The following is a 21,405-nucleotide window of genomic DNA, read 5'->3' as shown; positions in this document are numbered from 1 at the left end:
GTCAAACACCATGACACCAGGCTTGAGTAACTGAATATGAATTTTACGCAGTTCAGCTACTTTGATATTCAAGATAAAAGGTTCTTTGCTCATCCTTCCATGGTTTAGATTTTGTGCTGAACTTTGCTCTTGATTCATGACAGGAGGATATAATTGGTTTTTACTATTGAAAGTATTATTAAAATAATGTACCTTGCAGTACAAAGGGATTTGAGATAGTGAGAATGTCAGTATTGTGGTTGCCTGTGTGATTTCCTGTGCTTAGGTGTTTGGATCCTGACATGAGCACTGTGTTGGTTTGCCATGAATCCTAATTGTATTGTAGAGATGTTAAATGTTTTTGTCAGCCAAGATCCTTTTAGAACAGCTACTTCATCTTTTTTGTCTTCTTAGGCAGAAATGCATCGCATTGAGGATGAGCAAACTTACGAAGAATTGAAGATCCTCTGTGAGATAGTTCATGATAAATTTCATGACCTAGCTGAGGTGAGAAGCATTCTGCATCCATGGCAGTATTTAAAATCTTGATGTGAATTATTTTGGGTTGTGTTCACTCCTAGAGAGTGTTAGCTTGTATTAGTTTTGATTTTTGAAGTGTGGCATCAGTGCTAGTGTTGCAAACAATGTTTGATTCCTCCACTGTCAGTTTTGTGTCACCTTTCATAGTGAGTTTGTGACCATCATATGATGGTCTTCCTCAATAGTACTCTTGCCAGCATTTGTTCCATCTTAGAAACTGGTATACTGAATGTAAGAGTGTGAAGTAGGTGGAATTATATCTTGATACTATTAAGTTTTGTGTGCTTGTGATGTTCTTCCATTTATAAGCATTTATGTCTTTAATGTTCATATACAGAGCATTAAAGAACCATTGCCTGATTCTCCTGGAGCTTCTCCTTCAGCAGAATCTGCACATGGCAGTAGCACTGGGATGCTGCAGTACCTTCAGTCTTGGTTTCCTGGTTGGGGAGGTTGGTATGGATACACACAGCAGCCTTACGAAGGTGAACCTTTTGAAGGGCTTTTGCCAGACTCCCAGGAGCAGTGGAATCCAGAAGACATGCTAGGTATGACTGTGGGGTTTTGTGTTTCTTTTTAAGGCTGTTCACAAGCATGAACAGGAAAAAAAACCCCTCTTCAGTACTGGTGTATCCCTATTACTAGAATGATACATAGAATACGTCTACTTCTAAATGCTTTAGATGTTTGTGGCAAAGAGTTTTGAGACATTTCCATTCAAGTGGGTAGGGGTAATGTATGCTGTGACTGTACTGGGTTGTTGGGGCCATCTTAAATTTAGGTTTATTGCTCCTTAATTGCAATGGGAAAGTTCTTCTGAGCATTCAGTTCTGTTAAGGAAAGAGATGTGTCTGCATGGGTTTTTGTTTCTTTTTTTACCCCCCCCCCCCCCCTTAGAGATGGGGAAATAATTATCTTACAATTCAAAGAAACCCTTCTGTTCTTTAGTAACCTTCCAGAAACTTGAGTTATGTTACATAAATGATCTTTTGTTGTTGTTTTCTATTAGGTGCAGATGATTTTTTTGATCCTGCTGCAGATGCCTCCAGCATGAATACATTCACAAAGAGAGATCACGTATTTGCTAAACTAAACCTGCAGTTGCAAGGTGGCTCTTTCACTCTGTTGCATAAGGAGAAGAAAGTGGCACGTGCTGAGGAGAGTGCTTTTATGCAGCTGGAGTTTTCAGGTATTGAGTCAATTTCTGTTTGCTCTTTGTCATAGAAAAGGAGCTTTGTCCACCTTGTGACCTTCCTCTGACTTCTTTTTAATCAATTTTAAACATTTTTATACCGAAACAAAGTTTAAAATGAGTTCACCAAGCCAGCTTGGAGAAAGTGAAAATAGAAATAAATGCTGTGCTGCCTATTAGGAGAAATAAAATGATTTTGTCTTTGTGTTGCAGGTGTGAAGATCTTAGCAGAATCCCTTCCTCGCAGAAATTCTTCCCTTCTAAAAGTGCAGCTTGGTGGACTTTTTCTGAGGGATTTGGCAACTGAAGGGACCATATTCCCTGTCCTCGTTTTCCCTAATCCTGTAGGTGAACAGACCCTGAATTACTGTGTAAGATGTGTGCGTATGAAAAGAGTAAACGTTACAAAATGCAGCACAGCTGTTTCCCTTGGTTTGTGTCTTATCCCTAAAAGAGGAAATGTGCTTTGAAGAAAAATCTCCATTTCTTGAATGTACTTCTGCCCTCCTTTTCTAAGGATAACTCATAGAAATCTCCACTGTTTGCTCTGTGTGCTTGCAGCTTCAACATTACAGTTACAATTTGGGAAGAGAATAACGTACTTGAACAGGCTTTCATTTTGGAGCAGTCAGCATTGCTGCTTAATCAGTAATTGGTCATTTTCATAGAGTTGTTTGCTCCAACTGAGTACAGATTTATTTCACCTGCTTGCTGTTGCAGTGAGTAGAAATAGAGAACCAGGAATGCAAAAGCTGTTTCTTCTTCCTAATGAATAACTGTAGAGATTTGAAATATCTCTTCTAAGCAGAAAAAAAAAGTTTCAGTCTAATTCTATGAGAATTTTACCCCGCTTTTGCTTTTTAGTTTGTAGAAAACAGACTGAAACTTGCACTTTAGTCTTTGGCTGCTCCATGAGATAGTTGTGCTTCCTTCTTGTTTGACTGTATGAAAGAAAAAATGCATAAAAAGGTCTCAGGCAACACATATGATTCACTTAAAATGACCACAAGTCTGATAGAGAAAAAACTTTGTTTTGAGTTAGTTGACTTTTTTCTCACTTTTTTTTTTTTCTCTCTTAAATGTTACAAGCAAAAAGAGGTTGGCTGCGTATCTTCCTTTGGGCTCCAGAATTTGCCATCTGAAATGACAAACCAAAGTGCTGGTAGGTGCTTGAGCCTGTTTTTAAAAGCGAGCGTGCTGTACCAACCAGAAGTCAGTTATTCAGTACTTGGGGTTTTGATTTTTGTGTCTGTTTTGTTTGTTTTTTAGATAGTGTTTCTTTGTGTGTCTTTTGTTGTTTTTTTTTTCTCCCCCAGTAGTTTTGTTGTTTGTGTAACTTGTTTTGTATTCCATTGCAGATCCCAATGCCCCAGTGTTTGAGATGCTCTATGAAAGAAATCCTATCCACAGCAATTTTGAGAGGCGCCTGGAAGTCAGCACCAGACCTCTAAATATTATTTACAATCCCCAAGCCATTAAGAAAGTAGCCGACTTCTTCTACAAGGGAAGGGTTCATGCCTCAGGTTAACCTTTAATATGTATTTTTGTGTGGCTTTTTGTTTTTTCTTTTTTGTGATATATATCTTTATTTTTATCCTTAGAAATTTAAAGCACTAATCAAATCTCCTCTTTAAATTCAAATTTGAATTTCTGAGATTTTTCTGAGATGTCTCTGAGTGATTTTCCTGTTTAATCAATTTCCCTTGGGCAGACTCCTGTAACTTTCACTTTCAAATTGCAAGTTGTTGCTATACCACATGATGAGTGTTTGTGCCACCTGAATTAAATACTTAACTAAGGCAGAACACTTCTGTAAGCTTTCCTGGAAAAGCATGGAGAGCAACAAGTTATTCTGGACTACGAATAGATACAGGCAAAATTGTGTTCTTATCTTACATTTTATTGCTAAAATGAACTGATTCTCTGTCAGAATAAGTAAATATAAGTCTTTTTTTTTTTTTTTTCCTCCTGATTAAGTAACAGCTAAACAAAATTAATACCTATTTCTTTTTTAAATGTCCCGCACAGGTTTTGGATATCAGTCTGAGTTAGAGGCCAAAGTGGCTGAAGCTGCCAGAAGACAGTACAACAAGCTGAAAATGCAGACGAAAGCTGAAATCAGGCAAACTATTGATCGTTTGCTAGTAGGAGACTTCATTGTAAGTTGTTGGCCACAAGTGGTTGTGTTGGCTTTCTTGACAAATGGTTTAGCACTTGAAACCCTCAATAGCAGAGCTGTATTTTTCTGCTATTGACTGTGGGATGTGACAGTGGAAAAGTGCTTAACTGGGGTGATATGTTTGGCATGGCATTTTTATTTGATTTTATTTCTATGTTGTGAGTCATTTTTTCTTTCTTCTTAAACTTCCAGGAAAACAGCAAAAGCTGGACAGTGTGCCTTGATATTTCTGCCCCTCAGGTGATCTTTCCTGATGATTTCAAATTTGTGGATCCAGTGTTAGTTGTTATAGATCTGGGAAGAATACTGCTAACCAATTCTCAAGGTATGGTTTAGTATTATTGTAGTTTTCGTTTTCCTTCCACCTTCTCCCAGAAACTCCTGTTTCTTTGTGGAAAGTAGAGGTGTCTCAAGAGTTGTTCCTCTGTAGACGTGTAGTTTTACAAACAATTCTGCTGTTAGTGATAAATTTTGAATTAATATTTAGCTGGTGTTTTTTAAAAGTAATGGAAAGTTGGACACTGGTTTTCTTTAGAGCAGGGGTCTGAGGTTACTTATTAAATGAAATAATCTCCTTATAATCTTATACCTCTTGAAGGCTTTAAGCAGGTGTGAAGCTAGTGTTTCAGGCCCTTTACCAAAGATGAGATTTTTGTTTTGAGGGATACAAAACTTAGCTGTTGAATACTTTCTGGGGACAGTGTTCCCAGTGAGAGTATGCTTTGAATAAGCCCTCCAGCTTTGAAGTCATATGGATCTGTTCTTAGCATGTGTGTGCAGCTAATTAATAGAAATGAATGGAAAATTGTGTCCTTTGCTTATGTTAGAAGTTAAAATCATTGCTTCTTAAACAACTCATTGCTTCCTTCCTGTTCCATTGGGAAAACAGTGAACGAAAATGAAAATGAAATTTGAGTATATGGTGTGTGCCAATATGTTTAAATATTTAAAAAATGAAAGAGATACCAATGGGCTATTCATTTAATTTTTAAAAAGTGCAGCTCCAGGGTGTGTAGTTTTGTGGTGCAGTGAAAAGTCAAGGTGTTGAGCTCAGAATTATCTACAGTGATGTTTTGTCTACTGTGCAGTAACTTCTGTGTCAGGGCAAACTAGAACAAGAACAAAAATTGTTTACAGAAGTTACATCTTTGTTTCCCTTTGGAACCAATGCATCAGCCTGGTAGGAGTAGTTTGAGCTACAAGAAAATTTGGAAGATAGAATCCCTGCTTTGCAGAGTAGAAAAAATCTTTTTCTCATGATAAAAAGAGGTTTAAAAATATACAATTTAAAATAAAGTTGTCACATATTGGATCAGCAATATATTGTAGTCAAGTATTTCTTTTAGATGATTTAAAGGAATTTACGATCAAATCCTGAAGGGTCTCGAAAGGCTTGCATAGGCAGGTTAATGCATTACTTCATTTCTTTATTTAAACAGCTTCTGATAACAGTAAAGCTTGTAGTAATAGAAAGTGGATTAAAAAATGAGAAAATAGTGTCTTTTAATAGATTTTTTTTTTTTAATACATTGTGACTGATATCTGCATCCATGTAAAAGAAGTGTAGTAGATTTCCTGTTGAGAAAAGAGAAAGTGACAGTGAAAGGGGCAAAAATACAGCATCAATCAGGATGATCAGGTAATGATGGGAAATACCCAAGGAGGGTGGGAATACTTCTGTTTGCTTATTTATTTGTTTGATTTTTATTATTTTTTTTAATCCACAGAAGAATCTAAAAGGAATGCGGATACTTTTTCACCAGAATTCAATGAGTTAAGTGACGAGGAATATAAAACACCTCTGGCAACTCCTCCCAATACTCCACCACCTGAAACCAGCACTAACAGTGGAATCAAACTCTCTGAATTTACTGGAGTAGAAATAAGTGAAGAGCAGTTACAAGCACACTTAATGAGTAAGAAAATGTACGAGAGATACACGCTTTCATTTCTGGATCTTCAGATCATGGTGGGTCGAGTGAAAGACAACTGGAAACACGTTCAGGACAGTGATGTGGGTCCAACACATGTGGTAGAAAAATTCAATGTTCACCTGCAGTTGGAGCGCAGATTGATATACACATCTGACCCCAAATACCCAGGAGCTGTCTTGTCGGGCAGTTTACCGGACTTGAAAATTCATATCAATGAAGATAAAATATTGGCTTTGAAGAACTGTTGCACACAGCTGAGTGCATCTGAAACGAAGTCATCAGATGGCCTCAATTTAGGGAAAGATAAGATTTTTCTGGAGGTAGACCAGCTTGGCACTTTGCATGATTCTGTAATGAATCTGACGCAGAGCGTTGTGATGCTCGAGCAGCATACCAGGGAAGTTCTTGTTGAATCTCAGCTGCTACTGGCTGAGTTCAAAGTAAACTGTATGCAGCTGGGGGTTGAAAGTAATGGACGGTATATTTCTGTACTGAAGGTTTTTGGCACCAATGCCCATTTTGTGAAAAGGCCTTACGATGCAGAAGTGTCTCTGACTGTTCATGGACTGTTACTTGTTGATACTATGCAAACATATGGAACAGATTTTGACCTTTTGATGGCTTCTCATAAGAATCTGAGTTTTGATGTGCCAACAGGAAGTCTCAGAGACAGCAGGGCTCAGTCACCAGTTTACGGACCGTGTGATGCACATCCCATTGACGCATCCAGTCTGACAGAGAGATGTGCTGCTGCATCAAATACTTCATCTGGCAACAGTGGAAAAGATCAAGAGTCTTTGATAAAATTAGAGTATCAGTTTGTGAGCGCAGAATGCCCATCAATGAATTTGGATAGCAGCCTGCAGGTGATCTCTGTACAGGTGAACAACTTGGATATCATCCTCAATCCAGAGACAATTGTTGAACTGATTGGGTTCCTCCAGAAATCTTTCCCAAAGGAGAAAGAAGATTCCAGTCCTCAACCTTTAATGGACGACACGGAAAGAGATTGGAGGGAGCAGGAAACCTTTCAGTCTACTTACGTACAGAATACAGAGGTAGCAGTTGACATTCACTGGTTGAATATCCTCCTCCTCAGGACAGTTGGAATGACAAATGGAGAAAAATATGGCAGAAAAATTGCAACAGCCAGTATTGGTGGTACCAAAGTCAATGTTTCCATGTGTAGTAAGTTTGATGTGAATGGCTCTCTTGGATGTCTTCACCTGATGGATTTAACGCAAGACAGTGTTAAGAACCAGTATGTTGTCAGCATAGGGAATACAGGAAGGTATGAAAATCTCATTGGTGATGTAGACTACTTTGAATCTTTATTCTTTAGACTTGATGATGGAAGTGGCCTTCCAGATGCGTTAAGTTTTACTCTGACTGAAAAGTCAAAAGAGGAATGCTCTCTCAATCTCAGAATGGCCTCCTTACACTACAACCACTCCGCTAAATTTCTGAAAGAACTGACTTTGTCAATGGATGAATTGGAAGAGAATTTCCGCAGCATGCTGAAAAGTGCAGCTTCAAAAGTTACTACAGTCTTGGCAACTAAAACTGCTGAATACAGTGAAATGGTTTCTTTGTTTGATACGGCGCCAAGATCGAGAGATGTTGCCAACTTAGAAGATAATGATGGCTTTGCATTTGGATCACCACCTCTCAAAAGTGATACTATTAAGCTTATATTGAACATCAACATTGAATCACCAATTGTCTCAATACCTCGAAAGCCTGGTAGCCCTGAGCTGCTTGTAGGTCACCTAGGACAAATATCTATACAGAATTTTGTACCAGGAGAAGATGAGTCTACAAGTGATAGACTGCAAGTTGAAATAAAAGATATTAAAATGTATTCTTTAAATACCAGCCAGTTTATGAGCAAGAAGGAGTCTGCAAGTGAAGTATCTCAGGGTCTTCATTCTTCAGGTCCTGCCAGTATTAATAGCCAGGAGGAATCCCAATTTACTCGTCACGACTTCTTTGAATCATTACATAAAGGCCATGGTATGTTAATCAAAGGACTCTTTATTATTTTTAATATTAATGGTAGAGAGGGCTAAAAATGTGTTTCAGTTGTAGGCTTGCTTATGTACTGCCTCACCCCATCCTGAAATATGCTGCTCAATTTTAAATAAAATGAGCAAGTCCTTTTATTTGTATCCATTTTTATTTTCCTAATCAAGAACTGAATAATGTCTTTTGTGCAGAAATTTAACAAAACAGGGCCAACATTGCTGAGAAATCTTGGTTCATCATCCCTGCTGTGCAGTCTTTATACGATAATCAATTCATGTATTATAACATTGTTCTCATTTCACTTTTCTTAACAGCTTTCCACATTCTGAATAACACCACCATCCAGTTTAAATTAGAAAAGATACCCCTAGGGAGAGATTTAGATGTAACATTCCCGCTGAGTAATGAAGACTTTGGAATCACAAACATCATGAAAATTGAAGGGAAATTTGTGAACCCTCTTCAGGTATGGTAACTTAGTAATCCTGTTATCAATATAAATACGTTTTTCTCCATATTGGATATGAATTTTTCAGGGAAGTATCTTCAGATACAGGTAATTATTTCAGTGTTACAGAGAGCTACCGTGTTGACTGTGGTTGTTTTTTTCTGTATTGTAGGTTGTGTTAGCAAAGCATGTGTATGAACAGGTCCTGCAAACCCTGGATAATTTAATTTACAATGAAGACTTGAACAAATTTCCAGCTGCTGCTGCATCTTCGACTTGTCACACTTCTCCATCAGTATCAGCTCTCAGTACAGGCACAGAATTCTCAAGTGAACGGAAGGAAAATGGCTTATTCAGCCACTCCAGTTTTAATTCTGTTCCAAACAAGTCATTAACTATCAGGGAAACAAAGTCTTTCACTCAGATTCAAGCAAACTTCCACATCTCTGAGCTCCAGGTTCAGTTAAGTGGTGATCTTACACTCGGTGCACAAGGCCTCGTCAGCCTTAAGTTTCAGGATTTTGATGTTGAGTTTACTAAAGATCATCCTCAGACTTTGTCTATTCAGATTGCCTTGCGTTCACTGCTAATGGAAGATCTTCTAGAAAAAAAACCAGACTCTGTGTATAAGAATCTGATGGTGTCCCGTGGAGCACCCAAGCCATCCAGTTTAGCACACAAGGAATACCTTTCACAGTCATGTCCCTCAGTATCCAACGTTGAATATCCAGATATGCCACGCTCCCTGCCATCTCATATGGAAGAAGCATCCAATGTTTTCCAGCTTTACCAAAGACCAGTTTGTGCCTCACGTAAGAAACAAAAAGAAGATGCTGATTCTGAATACCCACTGACTCCACCTCCTTCTCCAACAGCAGATAGATCCAAGCTGCCCTGTGGAAAAAGTCACTTTGATGATTCATTGGTTCATATCAATGTATTTCTAGTGGATAGGAAACATCCTGAGTTTTCTTCTCGCTACAGCAAGATTAATCGCAGCATAGATGTCGATTTCAATTGTCTGGATGTCTTAATAACTCTGCAAACCTGGGTGGTGATACTGGATTTCTTTGGGATTGGATCCACTGCTGATAACCACGCGATGAAGCTGCAACCTGAAGATGCTCAGCAGACATCTAAATCAGAAGTAAATACCTCGTCTGTCTGTGCAGCCCAAGAGCCTGTAAACACTAAGCTGGATTTGAAGGTATGGTGCTTGAGGTGCAAAATCGTAATGGTATTGTCTACCATAGAACTTCTGCTTTATGGAAACTTAAGTCGCATTTGCATTTTGCAGTGAAGAACACAGTTGAAACAGTAGATTTAGAGTATGTGTGTATGGAGGTTTTGTGAGGGAGAAGTTGCAGAAAACATTTATTTGCAAATGGATTGGCTCCCTTGCTCTGTCATCCTCCATACACACGTATATATGTCTCTTAAAGAGAGGTTGAAGTAGTACTTTCCATGTTCATCTTTATGGAGCTCTCCTGGATAGAGTTTGGACAGTGAGAGCCTAGAGAAGTGCAAGTCCTGTGGGAGGTGGTTTTTGTTTCCCTGGGGCAACACAAGGCAAAATCTCAGTGTTGGTGGTCTCTGAAGTAGTTACCTTTCCTTGGTGCTGACATACTGGAATTGAAACAGCTGTTCTGGGTGCTGTGGAGTGTACTTCAAAAATATATGCATATATATGCTTCTATAGCTTTACATATGTACATGTTTATGAATGTAGACGTGCAGTAACATAGTCTTTGTCCAGAGGTGCTGTAGGAAGCATTCCCTGGAGGCATTCAAGGCCAGGCTGGATGTAGCTCTGGGCAGCTTGGTGATCCTGCACATAGCAGGGGGTTGGAATGAGATGATCACTGTGGTCCTTTTCAACCCAGGCCATTCTATGATTCTGTGTTAACAAATGACAAATCTTGACAAAGATAACAGTGCTGGGACATGTTGATAACCTGACTGTTCTAAGGTACTTGGGAGACTTTACCATGCAAACAAGGATGCAAAAAGGCTGCTTGTATCGATTGTCCTGATCAGATCATTCTTTGAGTTGTAGTGAAATTGTCTTGGAAAAAAAACCCAACAGGGCAGTCCAATTATGAGCTCACACTGTGTAATGCCACCCTGTGTCTTTTTGTTTGACCAGGTCCATTCCTTGTCTTTAGTTCTGAACAAGACAACCAGTGAGCTCGCTAAAGCCAGTGTGTCAAAACTTGCAGCTCACTTGGAAATAATTGGTGAGTAGATGGGAGATGATTTAAAATAAAAGGAGATGTTACTTTTCAGTTGTGGTTTGAATTGTTTGCTTGCTCATTGTTCTAGGTTTTGTACGTCCTGTTTCTAGGGTGATGCTTCTATTCCTCCCCATTGGGATATTTCAGGATTGACTTTAAATTCTTGCAGTCCTCCCAGTTGCAGAGCAGCACAATAGTGTGTATTACAGTTTCAGAGGAAGAAAAGAGTTCTAAGTTCACAGAGTGCTGTGATCACTGTGTGTGCAAATGATAGGGTTGCATTTGGGTTAATGTTTGTAGCAAATTGTTTCAGTATCAGGTTTTTTGTTTAATTAGTTGAGTTACTTACAGTGAGTTTATTCCACTAATACAAGTTTATGGAAAAATTGGGTTTTCAGCAAGGTATGTTCGATGCTTACAGCTGTTTGGCTCTTGTTTTGCAGATGGGGATTTAGCCCTGCAGGGAAGCATTGGAGGTCTGTCCCTAAGTGACCTTACAGCTCACGGGGAGTTTTACAGAGAACGTTTCACTACAAGTGGTGAAGAAGCACTCATTTTTCAAGTTTACAAGTATGAATTGAAACCTCTGGTTATTGGCCTGAGTCCTATTAGCAAGATACTGTCATATGAGCTATATTTTGTTGTAATTGTTGAAGTTATATACTGCAAGCACCAGTTAAATCCTGTTCGTTATTGTTTTGTAAGTGAATAATGAATGGCTCTATTTGTAAAATGGTGTTAAGGTAGCAAACTAAATTCTACTTTGGTCCTCTATCACAGATACGGGCGGCCAGATCCATTGCTGCAGAGGGAGTGTGATATTCGTGTCACTCTCAGGATGGCATCTGTTCAGTATGTGCACACCCAGCGCTTCCAGGCCGAGGTGGTTTCCTTCATTCAGCACTTCACTCAGCTTCAGGATGTCCTGGGCCGGCAGAGAGCAGCAATTGAAGGACAAACAGTACGTTGGGGTGTTGTTTTTTTGTTCTTTTCCGTTCTTTCCCAGCAGACTTTTGTAAGTTGAAATGAATTTTTCATAATGAATCCCTTTTTTAAGCAGTGAGTTGTCACAGTCTTCTCATTCCCCTTCCAGTTCAGTGTGGACAGTGCAATTTAATGTTGATTCTGGCACCTGTTTTGCTGGTGTTTGCTGTTTCCGTCAATCTTTTTGAACTGGACTTTGTTCTTTGCTGAAAAGAAGAGTTCACTTTCCCTTTTAAACTTGTTGTATAAAATCATTACAACATTTCGTCTTAATTTTAGAAGTTGTGTTCCTGAATTCAGTACTAATCAGTGTAGAATAACCACCTATTTCCTGTAAACTCGAGTTTCTAAATGTGTTTTACATGTAACAGTGCCATAAAACCCCAAGAAGAGTCTTTCATTGTTTTAATCTGAAAATGTTACGATGAACACTTTATAAAAGTACTAAAAAAAAAAGCAAAGCATGCAGTGGGCTTCCAAATTGCTCTGATGCTTCAGTATTTGTAGGGAGCATGTAAACAAGAGGGGGGAATGGCTATTTATGAGGGTGGATAGTGATAGGACAATGGGGAATGGTTTTAAACTGAGATGGGAGGTTTAGGTTGGATATTAGGAGGAAGTTTTTCCCCCAGAGGGTGGTGAGGCACTGGCACAGGCTGCCCAAGGAGGCTGTGGATGCCCCATCCCTGCAGGCATTCAAGGCCAGGCTGGATGTGGCTCTGGGCAGCCTGGGCTGCTGGTTGGTGACCTGCACACAGCAGGGGGTTGGAACTGGATGAGCATTGTGCTCCTTTTCAACCCAGGCCATTCTATGATTCTATGAACCAAGTTTTCAAACAAACATTTACTCTCTCTTTGGGCAGCCTGGTCTTGTGAGAGGTGTCCCTGCCTGTAGCAAGGGGGTGGAACTAGATGATCATAAAGGTCCCTTCCAACTGAAACCATTCTATGATTCTAGGTGAGAGACAAAGCTCAGCGAGCTTCCCGGGTTCTTCTTGATATTGAGGCTGGTGCTCCTGTGCTGCTCATACCTGAAAGCTCAAAATCTAACAGTCTTATTGTTGCCAATCTTGGAAAACTGAAAGTGAAGAACAGATTTCTGTTTGCAGGCATGCCAGGCACCTTCTCGCTGAAGAACAAGGTAAGAACGTTTCTTCTCAGTTTCTCTGCTTGGAACTTTTCTGGTTCTTCTCTCTGTACATTGGAGCTGGCTGCAGGTTCTTGTACCCAGCTGCTCTGTTCTGCACACACAGTGCCTGCTTGTTGAGGCCTTCGAGGCAGTGGCAGGTTGTGCTGATGGAGCTGGCCATGTAGGAAAGCTGGACCAGCTGGGTGCACACCTGCATGTGGGGACATAAAAGACTTTCAGCTAGACCTCCTTCTTCCATACAATAGCAGAGAACGGAGGAATTTCAGAGCTGAAAGTTGTTGGAAAATGCTGGAGAACTGAAAATTGTTTTAGTTTGTTTTTTGCTTTCTGCTTTTACTTAATGAAACCATCTATGTGTGGTTGGTTTCAGTAGGTGAAAGGGCTTCCAGTATAGGTTTGAACCAAAGTTTTAAGTGCAAGGAAGGGAACTTTGAGGTTAGGAAAACCCATCTGGGAAGGGTTTCTAGAATTAATCTATGCAACAAAATGGGTGGTTGTTCTGGCAGTCACTCATTCCCTTCTTAAAGAGGAGATGGAATTCAGGTGACCTGCCATTGCTGCATGATTTCTGTCCATTATTGCTGTATGATTAATACCTCACAATGCCTTTACTGAAAGACAGCACTAGATTGTAACATTGACTTGTCTTCTGAGTGCTGGTTGTCTGCTGCACTCTGTTGTGCAGCTATATGTAAAGATTCATAAATGGAACATCCCCCAAATAATGATGGAAGGGTACAGGAAATGTGTATGTAGCAATTTTATTTCATTTTAACAGGACTGTGTTATGTAGCACTCAGGTATTTGGTGATTTAGAGCAGGATAGAGATGTGTTTTGGTGTTGGGTGTTTTGATGCAGGGCTGGGTTTTGTTTCTCAGTTTTGCATTCTTTTGTTTTCATTTTCTTTCTCTGCCTTGTTTATTTTTTGAGGATCTGATTTTGCAAGGCAATGCATACAAGGATCCAGTTTTATTTGAGGTATTTCACATCTTTGTGATAGTGATAAGGTGCTCCTCATTAACTAAAAAATCCTACTCTTGTGGAATTTAGTACTTTAAAAGTCCCCACCTACATTAATGTGTAAAGAATTTGCTGAATTCCATAAGGTTCTGAGTTGAATTTATTATTGTGTGCTGTTTATGCGTGTTTGAGGAGCTATTAATGTGGGTTTGCCTAAACTCATGGATTTACTATGATGTGATGTCTGCTCTTTGCATGTCCTTTGCAGCCTTGTTTTATAGGGCCATGCTAAATGCTCACATTTTCAAACTGTTGCTCTTGAACTTTGCTTTTTTCACTTCTGGACATTTTAAGAATAAGGATAAGGGGTTTTTTAACAAACTCAGCTCCTGCAGAAAAATCCTGGGACACGCTTTGATACCATGGCTGACACCCCTAAAACAATATCACATACAGAAGTGTTTATTCCCTTACTCTAATAAATATTAAATTGCTGACGTGGTCTTGCAGAAATCACTGCCTATTGAAGGTATTCTGCAAAACAGCTTTTAAAAGATTTTTCCTATCTTTATTCTACAGGAATGCTTGATATCTTGACAGTCTCGGCCCATTGTGTGATGTTAATTTCATTTATATGGGATTTTGGGGGAGGTGTTCTGCCAAAAAAAAAAAAAAAAAAAAAAAGACATTTTAAATTATTTTCTCCTTGGGAATGTTTCACATCTTCCTTTGAAAATGTTTCTGAAATGATGTGTGTATATATATATATATATATTTAAAGGCAGTATTTTTTTCTGTTAAGGTGATAGGAGAAAAGCTTGACCATCTTTCTGCAGTGGTAAAAGATAATGTAATTCATAGAAAACATTTTTGGGTCAAGGATGTATGGTCAAGGATATTGAATGTATTGGGCCCTTTGTATTTGAAGGGGGAAAGCTATTGTTAATCATAGAATTGCTTTCTTTAGCAGGATTCCGTTCAGTTTTCGTCTCCTTTGGGAACTCCAAAGCACAGCATGAAGAAAACCACGAGTGCAGATGAATCCAAAGGAGTGCTGGAAGGACTGTTCATGAAAAAGCCATCAGGAGGAAATGTTTCTAAGCTGAAGAGTGAGCTGAATTCATTGAGTAAGCCACAAGGACAGCAGTCCAAACTAGCTGTTGTACCAAACCCTGAGAGCCCAGGTATGTTACGAACAGTAGGAACCCAATTTAGTTCTTTGTGTAGAATAATGCAGTGCCATTTCACATATACCTTGTGAACAGAAAGTGCTTGGTTTAAAGATTTTAGTTTTAAGAGTAAGTAACTTGTTAGTTTGTGTGGATTTTGCAGCTTAAAGGACTAGAGAATGTTAGTTCAGTTTCTGGAAGAACATTGCTGCAGGTTGGGTGTGTTTTAAGATGGGTATTATGAACATAAGGAGTATTGTGGACTCATAGTTAAGTTCACTTTTACCCAAGCTTGGTACCTGATAGTTACAGATATTGATGAGTGTGAATAAATATCAGAATAACTTCCAGGAGAAACTAAATGTCTTTTTTTTTTTTTTTTTAGGTAAGTTGCATTAGTTTTGCAAATTCTTTATTTCTTTTTGCTTTATTCTTTTTTCTTGTTTCATGTGTTATCTCCTGTGCACTTGCAGAGGATCACATCTGCCTCTTAGACTGCATTGTGGTTGATCTGCAGGACATGGACATATTTGCTGCAGAGAGATACCCGAGAGAGTATTCCAAGGCTGTGGAAGACACAAGTACAGACTTGAGCTTTCCATCCTATTGTGTGAGGCAGACAGGAGGAAGTCTATTGAAAGAACCTTTCAGGCTGAAGTTGCAAGTAGAGAGAAACTTAGACAAGTGAGTTGATCCAAGTGGGATCCTTCTATGCTGTATAGGAAACACACAGCGTTTCACATTCCTTCTTATGTGTCTTAGAGTATCCCCTGCTGTGCTGTAGTATCTTGAAAACCCATTTCTTTTCTTTGCTATAGAGAGCTGAGTCATGCAGTTGCAGACATACTGATACACGGCAGTCTCTCATCAGTCCATTGCTCTCTGGATTTGCCTAAATACAAACTGATACGTGGCTTGCTGGAGAACAACCTTGGGGAACCCGTGGAGGAGTTCATGCGACCTTACGACCTGCAGGATCCAAGAATTCATGTAAGAGGAACTGCAGGTTTATGCAGTTGAAATTCTACATTTCCTGACTGGGCACAGCATGTGTTAATTTGTCGTAGTTCATAAGATGGACTAATTAATTAAAAACTAACAAACAGACACAAAAAAACCCCAAAAACAACAGAGGAATAGTGAGGAACTTTCTAACTTGTAGATACTGCTGAGAGTTCAGGGTTTTATTCTGTAACACTTTAGTCCTTCCAGCTGTGGCTTGCAGATATAAATCCATATTTCTGAGATTCTCAACTTCAGAAGAGATGTGAGAAATGGGTGCCATTGTTTGCCTTCCTAAGAGAAAAAAGTTAAATCTATGGAAACTGTACTTCAGGGCTTTTTCTGTCTGAGGTGTTTGTGCTCAGCTGTTAGGTTGCAGCATGCTATCACCACATTAAGAAGCTTAAGATTTTTCCATAGGAATAGAACTTCTTGAAGAGATTTGAAGGTTCTCCTGTAAGCATGTGCAGGGTGATGGCACCTTTCCCATTGTGTCTGTGATGTTCTTAATGATGTATGAAACTGCTTTTTGTCAAAACCCCTCATCTTAAAAATCCAGAAGAATTTCAGTAATAAAAGCTTTGCAACAAAGCCTTTTTATTTTTATTTTTTGAGTAAGTTATCAATTACTGCCCATCTTCTAGGGCTCTAGTCAAACACAGTCCATTCAGGAGAAGTGTGGGCAGCACCTGGAAATAATCATCATTTATCCTTATTAGTGGGAAGCATTATTTTCACTTGATCTTGTGAGGCTTCCAGGCATTATGTTGCACAGCTGTAATTTTTGGAATGAAATGTGTGACCACAACAGGGGAAGATGCTGTGAAATGTCTTTCTATTTCTCTCAGCAATGTTTAATTAAACTCTTTAAAGGAGAAAAACTCTGTAACTGTTTGCATTTGTCCTAAATAACAAAATGTAGTTAAGAATGAGATTTAAACAGATGTTCTTAAAAAGAATGTTGGTCTTTGATGCTTTCAGACAGTTTTGAGTGGAGAAGTGTATACTTCTATGTCTTTCCTCATTGACATGGTTAATGTGAGTCTGGAATTGATGGATCCAAAAGGAAAAGATGAGTGCAGCTCTTTAGCCAGGTATGAGTCTTCTTTTGTTTCTGAATGCATTATCTGAACCATTTCTTCATTATAGGACAGGAATTAACTTAGTCATGAAATGAATAAATAAAGCAGTAAATAACGAAACAGTATTTCTTAATTGGTGCCCAAATTGGCAGTTTGTATCTCTGTGGCATGAGATGTGATTATCATTGTTTGAAAAATTAAAGAGACGAGCACAGTAACATGCATGTTTGTTTGGTAAGTGACTTGGAGAAATAAATGAGCGACGAGATTCTTAGATGTCTTCTTTTTATTCTCCTAGATTTGATTTTAAGAAATCGAAATTGCTTTTTGAAAGCTCTTCAAACAGAACAAAGTCTGTAAATTTGGTTTCCCATTCCATGATGGCGTTTGACACGCGTTACGCTGGGCAGAAATCCACAGCAGGCATGCCCAATGTGTTCAATTGCATCTTCCAGCCATCAAAGAATACCAGCAGTCCAGGAGCAATCCAAATTGAGCTGCATTACAGGTTGGTAGTTCATGATTTAATTACTTCTGTCATAGGCATTCTGTAATGTTTTGACCAAGTTTGTGGCCTGTTTGAATCACCACTGCTTAGAGCTGTATTTGCTTCATAGGTCTGGACTGGGTTTGTGTACTTGTATGCATTAATACATGCTGTGCAAAAGCTGTTTTTCCAGTAGGTGTCACACTTCTCCTTCTGAGAGAATCAAATAAATACAGAAATTGCACTTTGTTCAGAAAGCAGTCTCTACATTCCCTGCTGTGTTCTATGCCGTGTTGTTTCTTCCTCATCTTAACTTCCAGGGATGCTGGAAAGCATCAGGAAGTGGATCATATTGTTCCATTTCTTGTTTTGAAAATGGGATTGTAAAGCGTTGACATTTAACTTTATTGACATGACAGTCCATTGAGAGATGATAACTCTGATAACTGTTGATAACTGGCAGAAACGAGGATGAGGTGAAACAGCAGGAGGTGCTGTGTCCATGTTGGATCACACTGACTGGCCCAGCTCAGCTTTCCAACTGCTTTATGAGTTTGATACCTCCTGAAGCAGTTGCTGCAGCAACATGGGAAAAATCTGGGGACTGTGAAAAACTTTGAAGGCATTTGGTTTGAAGTTTAAGGCCATAGAAAGGAATTAGTCATACGAATTTGGAGGATGTTTGATTGCTTTAAGTGCTTAAAAGATGTTTGCATTGAAAAAAGGCTTCAAGATTTCGAGTTGAATAAAAATGAAATGCCATGGGATTTATTAAAACAAATGAACAGCAACAGCAAAAACATCCTGGGTTTTCCTGTGGTCCTTGATCCAGTATCTGCCTCGTTGGGAGGCTTGGCTTAGCAGAGCCTGATCTGTTTTATGAGTGATGGATTCATGGAATTTTCTTCCCAAATGTTTTGCTATCAGATTTTAGCCACATAAGCACATGTTACATTTTTATTGGTGAGAGCATCCTTGGCACTAGATGGAAGCTATTGCAGAGCTCTGCAGTTCTGTTCTACTGGTTCATGCCTTTTGGAGATATCCTGGAGAGCCAGGGAGTGTTAAAGGGTTCTGCTATTGGAAGCAACACAGGCAGCCTGCTTCTCACAAAGGAATGACACTTCTGCAGAGATTTAATAGTCTAGAATGTCTTAGATAGAAAATTGTTTCATGGAGTTTAAGCACTTAGATTATTTTCCAGTTAGCATGACCAAATGTAATCGGGATCGTGAAGTCAGACAGCTTTAGTCTCCCTAACCTATTCAGGATGTGATGCTGAAGTAATGGTGGGCTAGCATTATTTCTGGATTGCAGAGAAACTTCCTCTGCTACAAAATGCTGTCAGAGTGAGAGAAAACACATTGTGAGTCTGATCTTTCACAGGGGCATGGAGCCAGGGCTAGGCTTCATGTGCAGTGTGTTAGCTTTGATACTGAACAGATGTAAAACAATGATAATAACAGCTCTGGTTAAATGAACACTGGGATTATTGATATTAATTTGCACTGTGCAAAAGAATAAAAGGAGCTCTTAGAGTTTGTTCCATCATTTTTCAGTTCACCTTTTGTATCGCTGCAGCTTAGAAGCTGTTTGTTGCAATTGAGCTGTATTAGATTTCTGCACGTACAGCAACTTAATGAATTTCAATCTGCTTAAAAACTTATTTTTAAAGGCCAGACACTTTCTGAATTATATGTACCCATATAAAGTTCCATGTAATTCTTAATTCTACTACTCTACTTCCCACGTTTTAAGTAAAAGCAAAATATGAAATTTATAACTATGCTTCTCTGTTTTGAATAGGTCTACTAAGGATTCCTCCAGTTTCACAGTAGTACTGAACAATCTCCGTGTGTTTTTAATATTTGACTGGTTGTTACTGGTTCATGACTTTCTGTATACTCCTGGAGATACCAAGAAGAGGGAAAATGTCCTTTCTTCCCGGCAACGCACTTACAGCAGTGAAACAGGGGTGGTTCCAAAAGCAGTGAAAAGTGGAGTAGTTACAAAACGTTCATCACTACGTGTGTCTGCAGAAAAACAGCTGGAAGTTAAGGTCAACGTGACAGGTAAATGGGTTCTTTATTACAGTGCTTCACAAGAGCTTAATGGTATTTAAGATTTTCTTCTTATTATTCATCATTCTGTTTTGTTAAGGAACCGAATTTGTGGTCGTTGAAGACATGTCTTGCTTTGATACGAATGCAATCATTTTGAAGGGGACCACTGTTCTCACTTACAAGCCCAAGTTGTTGGACCGTCCTTTCTCTGGTAGTTTGTTTGGCATTGAGGTAAGTAGAGATAAACTTCATTTTGTAAAGTCTCTCAAATTAGATGAATTTATGGGAATACTTGATGTACATATATAGCAGGAGTAGTCAGTAGATTATATCTAAGACATGTTAACTCCCCATCAAGTGCTCTAGTAGTTTTGAGTGAACTTACATTGTTGTGCTTGAAATGCTTGACTGTAATTTCAAAACACTGCTAAGAGTTCAGCTTCCATACATCAACTGGCAAATTAGTTGGAAGCTGGGGCTTGACTAGATAGGCACAAGTCGACACGTCCAGTAAAGGCCTGTAGGCTGAGATCATGACTGATTTGCAGAGAATAAGCAGTACTGTGTCATTGGAATATACATGAGTTGGAATTTGGAGTATGTGAAGTGATCCTTGAGTCCTGTTCAGCAAAGTCAGACACACACAGCTGGAGAGAGCTGTGGCCAGGTTTGGGAGAACTGACTTGAAGAAGCTCTTAAGAATATAGGAGTGCAATGAGAACACTGAGTGCTGTATGAAAGTATGTAGTTGTAGCTGTATAAAAGTATGGAGTATAAAATATATCTGGCATAATATATCAGCAAAGCCTAAAAGATTTACTCCATCTAGGAAAAGAAGGCTGGGCAGAGGCGTGATAAATCGTAAATGATTTTTGTAGACCAAAGAACAAAGCACTTTCCATATCTGGGGTGGGAGTAGTGGAATTAAGCCCAGAAGTAAATAGTTGGTTGGGTTTCAGAATCTTTTTTTCTTGGGTTTACAGAATTACAGGTCATTGGGATAAATTGTCTGGAAAGCTTTTGGAGCTGCTCTGAGAGTTTACAAAGGAATTGCTATTGTCAGTAGAGAACAGTTTGGCTGTAGTTCATATACTTTTTGTGGTTGAGAATCAGTCTTTGATTTCAAAGCCCAAGTATGTTAGCTTGCACTTTCAGATTCTAATTTCAGTATTTTTTTTTACCCACTTTTTAACTTTTAGGTATTTTCATGCCGGTTAGGGAACGAACAAGAGACTGCACTGTCAATTATTGATCCAGTCCAAATTCAGGTGGAACTCATTGGGAACGCTTCCTACCCGAGTGGCTCGGGGCTGTTGGATGCTTTCAACAGTGAAGACTTCCCTCCTATTCTAGAGGTAACATCAGAGGGCTGAATGAGGCTGTGTGCAGTGCAGAACACAGTAATGTGACCTTATACAGATTTCTCATGCAAGAGAATCCAGTGAGTAGTGTCAGTAAGAAAGGAAGAGCAGTTTTTACTGAAAAGGGCAAAGACACAGCCATGCAAAAAATGCTGGTAGTAGCAAGGATCAAATGAGTTCTGGGATCTCTCATAGAAAATAACAGCAAGGGAAAAAACGGTGGGCATATAGTGTAGACTATTAGACTACTAATAACTGAAAGAAATAATTGTTTATTTTCTGTATCTAATAATTAGTGTTTTCTATTGTGTTGAGGGGAAAAATATTTAGAAATTTCTTTTTCCTATTGCACCAGAGCAAAATATTTTCCCCCCACCTCCAATTTTTGCTTTAGATATTAAGAAGGAAATAACAGAAACATAGTAATTTTATTACTGGAGATTTAAAGCATCTCCATGGTATGTTAGTATTAAATTTTGTTTTATCTTTTGCTGCCCAGAGAGGCTGTGGATGCCCTGTCCTTGGAGGTGTTCAAGGACAGGTTGGATGAGGCCCTGGGCATTCTGGGCTGGGATTAAATGGGGTTGGTGGGAGGTTGGTGGCCCTGCCTGCAGC

General features: G+C 39.1%; 1 protein-coding gene across 5 annotated transcripts in view; it reads left to right on the top strand.

Moving 5' to 3' along the window:
• VPS13D (vacuolar protein sorting 13 homolog D) overlaps positions 1-21,405 on the top strand; it is an 87,985-nt gene that overhangs the window by 8,468 nt on the left and 58,112 nt on the right. For 2 of the 5 annotated variants that reach the window (XM_052691584.1, XM_052691581.1), the window contains exons 11-33: positions 394-486; positions 857-1,067; positions 1,529-1,708; positions 1,925-2,055; positions 2,801-2,873; positions 3,070-3,234; positions 3,740-3,870; positions 4,083-4,215; positions 5,618-7,837; positions 8,164-8,315; positions 8,470-9,504; positions 10,444-10,534; positions 10,975-11,101; positions 11,312-11,492; positions 12,474-12,656; positions 14,597-14,810; positions 15,269-15,479; positions 15,614-15,785; positions 16,779-16,891; positions 17,178-17,387; positions 19,173-19,438; positions 19,527-19,660; positions 20,629-20,784. In XM_052691584.1, the coding sequence (XP_052547544.1) occupies positions 394-486; positions 857-1,067; positions 1,529-1,708; positions 1,925-2,055; positions 2,801-2,873; positions 3,070-3,234; positions 3,740-3,870; positions 4,083-4,215; positions 5,618-7,837; positions 8,164-8,315; positions 8,470-9,504; positions 10,444-10,534; positions 10,975-11,101; positions 11,312-11,492; positions 12,474-12,656; positions 14,597-14,810; positions 15,269-15,479; positions 15,614-15,785; positions 16,779-16,891; positions 17,178-17,387; positions 19,173-19,438; positions 19,527-19,660; positions 20,629-20,784 (6,582 nt within the window). Of the gene's footprint in view, positions 1-393; positions 487-856; positions 1,068-1,528; positions 1,709-1,924; positions 2,056-2,800; positions 2,874-3,069; positions 3,235-3,739; positions 3,871-4,082; positions 4,216-5,617; positions 7,838-8,163; positions 8,316-8,469; positions 9,505-10,443; positions 10,535-10,974; positions 11,102-11,311; positions 11,493-12,473; positions 12,657-14,593; positions 14,811-15,268; positions 15,480-15,613; positions 15,786-16,778; positions 16,892-17,177; positions 17,388-19,172; positions 19,439-19,526; positions 19,661-20,628; positions 20,785-21,405 lie in introns of all 5 variants that reach the window. The other 3 variants (XM_052691583.1, XM_052691580.1, XM_052691582.1) reach the window with 2 other exon arrangements.

This window comes from Tympanuchus pallidicinctus, unplaced genomic scaffold (assembly GCF_026119805.1).
Source record: "Tympanuchus pallidicinctus isolate F22 unplaced genomic scaffold, pur_lepc_1.0 scaffold29, whole genome shotgun sequence".
NCBI classification, from domain to species: domain Eukaryota; kingdom Metazoa; phylum Chordata; class Aves; order Galliformes; family Phasianidae; genus Tympanuchus; species Tympanuchus pallidicinctus.
Note: the sequence above shows the minus strand (reverse complement) of the source record. Positions and strands in the feature narration are given on the sequence as shown.